The sequence below is a fragment of the Haliotis cracherodii genome, unplaced genomic scaffold (genome assembly GCF_022045235.1).
Source record: "Haliotis cracherodii isolate W230 unplaced genomic scaffold, xgHalCrac1.p SCAF_4, whole genome shotgun sequence".
In the NCBI taxonomy this organism is placed as follows: Eukaryota; Metazoa; Mollusca; class Gastropoda; order Lepetellida; family Haliotidae; genus Haliotis; species Haliotis cracherodii.
In genome coordinates, this window is record NW_027266297.1 from 2664932 (window position 1) to 2676376 (window position 11445).

The 11445-nt window shown below is 40.4% G+C and overlaps 1 protein-coding gene across 1 annotated transcript in view; it reads left to right on the forward strand.

The window, feature by feature from the left end:
* LOC139478840 (QRFP-like peptide receptor) overlaps positions 1–8266 on the forward strand; it is a 29545-nt gene extending 21279 nt beyond the window's left edge. Inside the window, exon 4 of the mRNA XM_071261507.1 lies at positions 7572–8266. Coding sequence (XP_071117608.1) covers positions 7572–8066 — 495 coding nt within the window. The 3' untranslated portion in view covers positions 8067–8266. The remainder of the gene's footprint in view (positions 1–7571) is intronic.
* Positions 8267–11445: the final 3179 nt, after the last annotated feature.

An 11445-nucleotide genomic window follows, 5' to 3' on the forward strand; every position in this document is an offset into this window, starting at 1 on the left:
ATTCGAGTTATCGATACATCTTCAAACTCAGCTATAAGTGGTCCTTGTGTCATTTGTCAAGTGTGTCATTGAATGAAACGAAGAAATATTCGATGTATCTACATATATATGCAATTCTGTACACGATTCATGTATTGCCAAGGCGTACGTATTGTAAACATCATGCGTATTTATAATTGTTCTTAGAAATCTTTTCCTGATTTATTACTTCAAACACCACTTTTCGAAAAATAAAAGCAATAATACCATTTCCATAATAATAGAAATCGCTGTGACGACCATATCTCAATCTCAATTCTTATTCATTTCGCACTGTGGGCCATCAGTCCATAGTACATTTGGATAGTTAGGCCCACAATTAAACAGCTTCTAACATTCGTGGCATGGAATATATATCATGAAAGTTATTCATGGATTCAGCATGACATTTTTTATAAGACCGATGTTACAGAGGTTACAAATCCTCGGGTCTCTTGGGACATCGTGATATCATAAGTGTGTTTGGGAATCACTGCCTAATGGTGATGATACCGGGTGTTCGCGAAAAGGTGAGCGTATCTTGCCCCACCATTGACACCCGCCATAAGGAAATGCAATGTCTAGTGTTCACCTGAAAAGAAAACACGGGACCATAGGGGCCAAGTCAAAATAAGGATTTGATTCGGACATCCTATTTATCACTGAAGCCTTAAATTTGGAACCGTCCTCCACATTTTGAAAGTTGAACTTAGGGCCTTGAATGTTGTGACCCTTATCAAACAAATGTTGGGCAAGAGCCGTGCGACATGTTCGTAGAAAGGGCATGTCAGACTATGCCTCAAACGTGTGAAATGTAGACACCAAAGACTGGACCTGCTGGACTATTGCTCGCAATAAAGATCAACGTTGATTCTATGGAATTTGAAGTGATGCCTCTTCATTTAGTCTAGTATGGAGATTTTGATCACTAAGAATCTTCATGCATTGATATAAATATGTAACAGATGAAATGCTAGTTCATGGTCAGGTGGGTAAATCAGTGAAGGCAACAGGCTGCGCGTTCTGTTCCAAATTTAATTTAGCGGGGTTAAATCTACAGGTAACCTAGCTCTATATTGAAAACAAAGTATGTTTATCTCCATTCTACCATGACTAAATAAAACGCGAACTCTTTGGTGCTAGCAAATATATTGAGTGAAGCGACATGGGTTGAGTGGGTTGTCGATTTGAATTACGGATTCACCGCGAGCTTTGCAAAGCTTTCGTTCTACACCCGGCGTCACCATTATGACGTCATATCGGTCATTGTGACGTAAAAGATATGACGTCACAGTCATCTATAGAAAACGCCAAATTCCAAGCTCTCTGCTGTCCCCAAAACTTGACATACTTTCTCTTTGTAGATTCCTATCGTGTTTTCTGCACGAAATGTATTGCCACACATCATTTGAATAATGTACTAACTGCAACTTTGCATTTTGTAACCTTTAATTGTAGATAGAATTATTTTAAAATGCCCACCGACAATGACTGAAAAAAATACTATTCTATGAATATTAGCTTCCGCGGTGATGCAGCCGTCAAACCAGCTGTCGGAGGGGGTTTATTGTGATTAATAGCGTCCGATTTATCGAATTATTCAGAATCGAGTAATTTTTTGAAATTCATGTTAGAATGAACCTTAAAAGAACATCTATATACCCGATCCCTAACTTCTTCACTAAATTCCCTTTTTTTATTTTGCCAATCCGTGCATACATCCCGTTACCTACTTCTTGCCAAATTTCACATAGACTTATTGTTTTCTTAGTAAACCTATTTTCCCCTTTGACACCCGATGGAATTTGTTTCAGCGGATAATCGAGACTGGTTACTCTCCGACCTTGACGTTTTGTTTTTGCTTCAGAGTATTTATATCTATAGGCTGTTATTAGATGTTCCAAGGTAGATTCCCCCTGGAAAGCCGGATTAGAATAGGTTTCAAGAACCAAATTGCTACTTGCCGCCGTAAGACTTCACGTGATGGTGTAGTCAGGCTCTCTGAACAATTTGACTGCATGTCATCTTGGATCGTTGCATATGGTTGTCAGGTCAAGATCCGAAAAGGTTGCCTTGGTCTGACTGTAGATGTAGTGAAATGGGGTTTAACGTCATGTTCAAGATAGCACTTATAAAGCGACACAAGCACGTACATGCACTTGTGTGCCCTCGTGTGTGCGCTCGTGTGTGTGTGTGTGTGTGTGTGTGTGTGTGTGTGTGTGTGTGTGTGCTAGTCCGGACTATTGCAGATTTTATAGTGCCAACCCATTGATATACCATGCCGCAGTTTAACATGAATACCCCCCTCAGACTCAAAATACTGACTCCGACCAGTCCTTGTTTTAGCCACTTTATGTCGAGTGCCAGGCAGGGTAACAAGAAGTACCATTTTTTAACGTATTTTTGTATGACGCGCCCGCTCTGAGTGGATTATAGCTGACTGCGTCCTTAGTCAAATCGTTTATTGTGGAAACTTACACTTGAGGCCTGAGCACAATGAACATCAATGGCGTCATTTGTAACCGTTCGGTCTGAGACGTACCTCAATTCTTTGCAAGATCTACTGGTCGCGGTTTTATTCCGATTGTGACCATTGGTTTGTCAGTACCAAACACTGTTAAACGTGCACGACACACTACGATACAACTGATGTAAACAATTTTCAAAACAGTTAAAACAAGATTCACATATTTACTTCCCTTCATATTGTATATTGTCATTCATATGACTAGATCAGTTAATCAGAGCTCCTAGAACCGTGAGATTCCACCTCCTTTGCTTCCTGCACTAGTGTTAAACACGCTTATTTCTGTAGTTCATGCCAATGGCCCAGTCCCCCTGACACATAATAGCAAGACACTAAAACAACCCACAGCCATTTATGTTAAATCGTCCATGATGTACAGTTCTGATAATGACATTACCCGGCCATTAACAACTCGTACAAGCTGCTGCATGAATGTCCTACAACACGTATAGAAGCAGTGCCGTGTGGTGAAGTACATTGCGTGTTGACAGGCCATATACATTGCCAGTGGCAGTGTTTCTAACGCTCTGTGTGTTAAGTGAAAACAATTTCCATTGTCACCCGAGGGTAACCACAACCTTTGCCCAAGGCCAAATATAGTACAACAGTTTATACATGTGCAATTATGCTATTGCTATTTATGAATTCATAAATGATATGAAATTGTCAAAGATAAATGACGTTATTATGTTGTGTAACCCATATACTGGTATTTATTTACATAAATCCTTAGGTTGTGTTAATATCAACGTTTCCAAACGGAATGTTATATATTTCAAACACCTAATAGGGTTTATAAGTATGTTAGTTTCTGTGAAAGGTCTCAGAATCCCTATTAAACATGGAGAGTTATCGGGTATCAATTGGATCAGTACTAGTTTTCAATGCTATTTTTCCCTTTTCGTACAATGGAATCTGTTTCGTCGGATTACGGTGACTGGTTATTCTGGTTGACGTTATATATAAACAAATCAGGCAGAATTAAAGCTCTAGCTCGTAAACACCCCTTACTTACCCCAATATCCCAAAGAATAACAAACTACCTAAATGAACACCAAATTAAAAATCTTAAACAAAACTGCAAACAATCAATATCTTCGCCCCTAAACTTAAAATACCCAAAATAGACACAACACTAGCTAGCCAAATAAATAAACAAACCGACCCAAACATAGCGAAAACTACCACACTAGCATACATACACGAAAATTGGCCAAATTGGCGTCACATCTACACGGACGGATCCTCAGATCCGACCTCCAAACACACAGGTTTCGGAGTCCATACCACACAACCAACTACAACCACACAATCCTTCCGACTCCCAATCAACCAATCAATATTCACGGCAGAACTAATGGGCATGGCCTCAGCCCTCCATAATCAAGAATCCAAAAACCACAAAAAAATCCTAATACTTACCGACTCCCTAAGTGGACTGCAAGCCCTCCAAAACCAAAATACCAAAAACCGACCTAAATTAATAAATCAAATACTTAAAAGCTCCAAAGACCTAACTAAGGCAGGAAAACAAATAACCTTCTTGTGGATACCCGCCCACGTAGGAATATACGGTAATGAAAACGCCGATAAAGCAGCTAAACTATCCCTCAAAATCCCAGATATAAACTTAAACTTACCAATCTCAAAATCAGAAATTAAAAGTCTGAACAAGCAAAAAATCACAAAAAATGGCATAACCTATATCTAAACTCAAATAGCCAAATCAAAAAAGTGGTGCTCAGCAAACCACTAACCAAACCAAAAATTCTCCGTCCATCAAGAAAAATCGACAGAGTAATCACTAAACTCCAAACAGGACACACCAACCTAAATAACCACCTAAAAAAAAAAAACCACACTACGGGTAACTGCCCACACTGCAAACAACTAGAAACCCCAGAACACGCACTCATCCACTGCACACACTACCTAACACATCGAACCGCATTACAAACCACCCTCAATCTAAACAAGGCTCTCACTCTAGAAGCAATACTAAACCCACAAAATAAACTAGAAAACTTCAAGGCCTTAGGCGTATTCTTAATCAAAACGGAACTAATAAAACGCATCTAAAAACACAATAACCTACCAAATCAAAATCACTTAAACAAACATCCACCATACCCAGCTCCCTTAGTTCTCCGACCCCATCAGCATCTATTCCAAATCTCAAAATTCCCAAATTCTATATAAGCAGCCCCTAAAGCCCCCTCTTACTCTTAGGGTTGCACAGGTCACCTTCGCCCCTTTCGGAAACACATTAAATGGCCTGGCCGGGCCCGTGTGCGAAATACGCATCAGTCGGAAAGCGCACGTTAAATCTCCAAAGTAAGTAAGTAAGTAATAAGTAAGTAAGTAAGTAGTAAGAATTAAAGGACACAGTGTATATCTCGTCGCAATTCCATAGGTCGCTAGTTGTGCAATCAGTGGATCTTTCATTCGAAATACTGAGATAAATTTAGCACCGATCGAAAAGAAATCGAAGAACGTATATTAGAGCACGGACTGACAATCTAATCTGGTTGGATTCAGTGAGTTTCACTTCATTATAAACGGCAATACAGATGAGGCCTAGAACATAGATGTGTGTGGCGTTTCCCCATGGGGACACAGTGTTAGTATAGATCGGCAGCAACCTATTCTGGTCGAAATAGACGAATAAATGGATCCAGCAACTCATTCTTGGCGTAAAGGGCGACTATGCTTGTCGTATGAGGTGACTAACGGGATCGGGTTGTCAGACTTGGTTGATGCATGTCATCGTATTCCAGTTGCGAGGATCGATGCTCATGATGTCAATTACTGGATTGTCTGGTCCAGACTCGATATAGACTCATATAGCTGTAATATTGCTACTCGCGGCGTTAAACAACAATAACCAACCAACAATATGAATCACGGGATTGTTTGGTCCAGATTCGATTATTCACAGGCCAGCGTTAAAAAGCGGGAATTTTGCTTAGTCCGGCGTTAAACAACAAACAAAACGAAATATGGTTGTTGTTGGAGTTCAACCATGTCATATTCTCAAAGATATATCTTGGCTTAAGTAAGAGTAATTCTCTTATTACATTTTTAAACATGAATTGTTTCTTATAAATTGGAGGTCAGATAGTCAAATCTATCAGTAAAACAAATCTCCGAACAATGTCGATAAACTGCCACTCTCGCATATCGCCACCAGTTATAGTTCAAGCCCACTTGTCACGGCTCGGGGTCAGGAGAGCATTATCATGGGTTGAACACCACTCAAAACGTTGGTTATAGAGAATTGATAATGGGCAGGTGTCTGGACTGTTTGTGAGTACTTAATTTTAAATTCATCCAATTTTAGTGTATACTTTGTCTTTTTCTATAATTGTGTTAACTGTTAGATTGGCGTTCTCGAAGTAAGTGAGTAACTTCACCGACAGAAAACTCTCAGAAGCTATAGAAATCCGCCGTCACAACTAATTGGTCAACACAGATCAAGGGTATTTCATCTCGTCTGCCTGTGAAGATCTATCAAGCAAAAGACTGATCCAATTAGCTTGACAAACTGTTTCATCCCGTACTGTACATCTGGCTTCCATACCAGTGTGCCTATAACCTGTGTGCTAGTTGTTATTCCAACTGTACATGTGTCTTCATCCAATTTTCTGTGAGCTACTATCTATTACCTGTTGGTGTCAATGTTCATCTGCTGCCTATCACAGCATGTTATGCATATGTAGCCGGGCGTGGTATTTTGTTGTCCAGCCACTGGGCTGCTAGTCAAAACATGAGGCAGTTCTTGGATGAGGATGATTTAATTCTGTGTCGCAGATGGTGGGAGGGAAGCTGTAAAGAAGAGTCCTCCCCCCATAAAGAGTTCATGCAGAATTGTTTAATTTAAGCCAAAAAGGAAAACGATTACTGTATATGGATAAGTGGGGTAGCACATGGTTGAAGCACATGGTTGAAGACCATGTGCTCAATTAATGTAACACAAAATGTGTGAACTGGCAAATATTTAGATATAACAAATTAAATAATAATGCAATTAAATATATTTTACTTTAATGAAAAGCTGTGATACCCTTTCTATGAATATATTTGTTTCCAAAGCAGGATGGAAATAGATAAGACGGTGTATGAATCCACATCGAAACGTCGCTGTATGCACTGAACCAGAAGTTGTTGTCCATAAAGTTGTGCGTCTTCTTATCATTGTGTTACCGGAAATATCAGTGTTCTTTACAAGCGGCGAAAGTATACCTGTGCTCTAACCACTGCCGTACAGCCAGATTTCTGTATTCATCACACACCATACAAACAAGCGAGGAACATATTTATCATCAGTTTTGTTGTACCAAGTTATCTTTCTTTAATATCCGTACGTCCGTGATCCTCTCTAGGGTTGGAACTATTTTCCTTCTCGTATTTGATGAAAGATGTTTGACACCGAAGGGTCTACGGTTCGGGCATTTCGTTTGAATCAAAATCCTGCAAACTCACGCTTGAATTCTATAATAAATAGCATATGTTACGACAGTTGTCTAAAACGTTGTATATATATCATCTAGTGACGTGGTTACTATTGATATATTCAATCATGGCTTATTGCATGCAAATCTCGTTTGTCGTGATGTATTGACTTTTAAAGCGGCGTAAGACCAAACTCACTTACAAATCATATCAAACTTCAGACGATGGCATTGTAACACTGTTTGACCATTTCTTTCTACGGAAGAGAAAATTAAAACTATTCGCCAACTCCTTTCTGAGAAAAATAATTAAAACTGTTTGACCACTCCATTCTGAGAAATAGAAATTAAAAGTGTTTGACCACTTCTTTCTGAGGAATAGAAACTAAGACTATTTGTCAACTTCTGTCTGAGAAATAGAATTAAAACCTACTTCCCTACTCCTTTCTGAGAAACAAACTTGTATATCTTGAAGCAACGGCCGAAAACATGTTATTTTTGCCAAAAAGCCGCAAAGTAAATAATGTTGACTTTCCAGTCATCGCATCTCATCAACTTATCTGTTTCGTTGCCAGGTGGAGATAATGGTGGATTACAACCCCGCGGATGGTCAGGTCCAGACCAGGGCGTCTGGCAACCCTCTGATCCGCATCATGAGAGGCAGAAACAGTTCCTCCAGGTCTGGCAGTCTGAAGTTCTCCAGGTCCAGCAACACTAGTCTCAGGTCCCTGAACACAGACTCTAACTCGTCAGGCAAGAGACGAGACCCGAAATGCCGAGAACATCTCCGCCTTCACAAACTGCCGTCGATCAAGAAGCAGGGAGTAGAGGAGCATCTGAAGACAGAGCTTAATGGTCAGTGCGTGGTGGAACCAGATAAACACATGAAAGAGATCATGGACTATACGTTGAACATCCCAACAACGATACAGGAAGAGAGTTCAAAGTCGCGATGTTCTTCCACTGTAGTCTCACCGGTTGTGTCCAAGATAATTGAAAACATATGCGCAAAAATAGACACAAATCCTGTTACCTCTGTGGATGACATTAACACAAGCCTTGATCACTAACTTCAGGCCGACTGCTGAACATGTATATTATACTTTTGTTATTGTCATGCATCTCGAATGGATACGTGTTGTAATGCAGGTCAAATATGGTACATGCTTATATTTTTTATCCGACAGTACACTTTGTATGTATGTGTACGCATCATGTTTTGTTTTGTGTTTAAGGACGGTAGGAACAACCGTAATGTTCGTTTCGTTTCGGATGGGGTAAGTAAGTCCGATATGAGGTGACGACAGATACATGTCATTTGTTATGAACTCGACGCATTGGCTATTGCAAAGATCTAGGGGTGTGTGGTTGTTGTTTATTGCCGGGGTTTTGTTTTGTTTCTTTGGATGTGTTTTAAGGGCACATTCAAGAAGATTCTAGCTGTATTACGTCCGGTTGTAAATATTCGAATCTGGCCCAGACAATCCAGTGATTGATACGATGAACATAGTGGATAGGTATTGTAGTATGACGGCTGCGGGTGCGAAGGTGTGCGATTGTGTTGATGTCAGTTGTTCTCCCTACTCACATTAAATCGACGATCAGGATCTCATCTGGCATGTATTATACATTTTAACGTCTCTTAAGATCTTCTGTTAAAATCTAAATAAACTAACTGAAAAATAAGGTGCAATTCATTCTAGACTACTATTAACTATCACGCCAAGTTGACATCTAACGACAGAAGGATAGCATTAAGAAACTCACACACTGTCAACTCTTTTGAATACAAGTATAATCCAGTTTTATTCCAGCATATATATGTTTGTGTGCAATTGTTTTTATCATATGAATGAAAATGTGTACGTTTAGATAATTCCTCAATTTCCAAAGTGCAGAACCTACTATTAATGGCAATGCTTCAGGTGCTGTGCAGTCACGCAAGAAGGTTAAATGCAGTGCCATCAATATGCCATACTCTACTTAACGATTACTTGCTGTTTGACAAAACACTATGAGCATCAGAAACATGACTATCGGCATCATTGTTTCGTTGCCATAGAAACTGCAATAAAAATGAGTTGCGCAGAGATTATAAATTAAAGTTTACAAGCAGGCATCGGTAAGGGCGCTTAATACTCTAAATATCCTGTCAGTGTAAACGTGTAAATATCGTTTATCGATGCAATCAGCAATATTGTAGCTGTATCTTTGCATGCTACACATAACTGAGTCAGAATCATCCTTATGCCATTTAAATTACTTACTCAAGTGTCAAGTTAGCGCCATAAAGGTCTTGTTTAAATGTTCAAACGTGACGCGTTATCAGTATTCTATTTTTCTTGTGTGCTGGCGCTGCCACAGCTGGGTGTGTGAGTAAGTACTTGTGAGTAGTGAATTGGATTAAATGCTGCTTTTAACAGTATTCCAGTTATATCACGGCGTGTCAGCTTAATGTGGGAGGAAAGCCCGAGGTGATGCGGGCCTCAGACGTTTGCCACTTCGGTAAAACCCACGAGCACGGGTATGGTGAAACATAATCGGGGCAAACCGGGATTCGAACCCAAGGTTCCAGGCGTCCTCAAGGGACGCAACTCTGCACAGTGAATCGCGGCGCCTTAGACGATTGGGCCACCCGTGCCCGCTCACAGCTGGATGAAATTGTCTTTGTCGTCTCGTCGTCCGACACCAACACCAAGACATCTCATGATCTGCATCTCGCCGTCGGAATAACAACTTCGTGGGGCCGTTGTCGTGGAATGCTTTGTATGCGTTTAATTCACATCTCCTGCTAGCTTTTGTCCATGACGTGTCTCAGAACTGTTACTGCTTAAAGAAGTGTCGGTATGGCTCTATATAGAGTACATTTAAGATCATATACTGCTGTGTTCGGAGTGGATCAGTTCGTCGGTAGAAAATAAAGGCAATTTGATTTCTCATGAAACATTTTCACAAGAACCTATTTCTTTCATTTGCAAACTTCATTTCAAGTACTGTTATCATGTCAATGTTTCTGTTTTTTGAACACACGAAACCCATTTCAAATATTAACAGGGACATAATTAACATAAAAGGTCATTCGTATACTACCAATTGATCACTAGTCTCCTGACAATTGGCAGCAGTGTTGTCAAGCTACTGGATGTTATCGTGATATTGTATAACCATTATAACAACTGAAAGCTTCGCCGTCTCCCCGTGTTCATGTTTCACAAGTTATGTTTGTATCATGGTCAAGTGTCCGATCGTTGAAAGTTTATATATACATATATTTATTATATTTTGCTAATAAAGTATCTATATCCGTTTTTGAGTTGATGCTATACAACGACGTTGACGATGTTGTCGACCGATTATGACGTGTCGAGCAGGACGTTTTGCTTGCGGACCTGATGCTCTTAAACCGGTCGGAGATTATGTACAGTCCGTGTGTTTGGGATGCGGTTGAGGTGGCAGTGGTCGTCCTTTCACGTAGGTGGCGCAGTCGGATTCAGCGATCGTGGGCGGGGGTGGTTACTCTGATCACGAGCTGACCCATGCTGTTGACACCGATCCCATAGCCTTGTGATGGTGCTGGGCGCTACATTGAAAACCCTGGCTACAGCTGATCGGGATTCCCCTGCCTACAAGCGGCCTATGACGTTGTTTCGTTGCACTTCTGTAAATCTTGGCATGTTGTTGAACTGTCACTGTTCGATTACCGCCAGGCAATCAAAACTTTGCACGAAATACCGTTCAAAGTGCTGCTGCATGTGAAGTACGTACGTGCAGCTCCATGGACCTTTTGTTTATGCATTGGGTGCGTTTTCCGAATTGTACGTGTTTCCCGACTGATGATTTGCATGTCCTATTTGTGATCATTTTGATCCGAGAAACTTGTCACTGACACTTTAACACATTAAACCTCTTCATTTTTCACCTCTTGAACCGCTAATAATGCTTTTATGGAAAAGATCCGCGTTGCGTTTCTATTTTTTGCAGAGTATATTTTCATTTTTTAGAGTTGTATTCATGTACGTCTTGTTCTCAATTCTTTCTGTCTGTCTCATAGCTATTTTACTTCTGATCCGGAATGAAGGAACGTTCTAGCCCTACTAAGACGGTGGATGCTTTGGACATGCTACAGGGTAATTAGATAAAATGACCATCCGAGGTCGCGACCCGCTTTACTAATGTGGTGAATAGTTCCCTTGTTTATTTCGCGTGACTCTGATGGAGCGATACGCACGTGGGGTTAGAAGCATTCGGGAGATCCATCAAATACCACTTGTTTTTGACATCCTTAATTGGACCAGATAAGGAACCTGTCCTTGAGTTCTGCTAGGTTAGTGATGGGTAAAGCTGGTTCTGTGCTGTCACAGAGACCATATGTGTCACGAGACCAATTTATGTCACATTGCCAGGCACAGAGGCATAAGACACGAAATCGTTCTTCAACTGATTATCCCT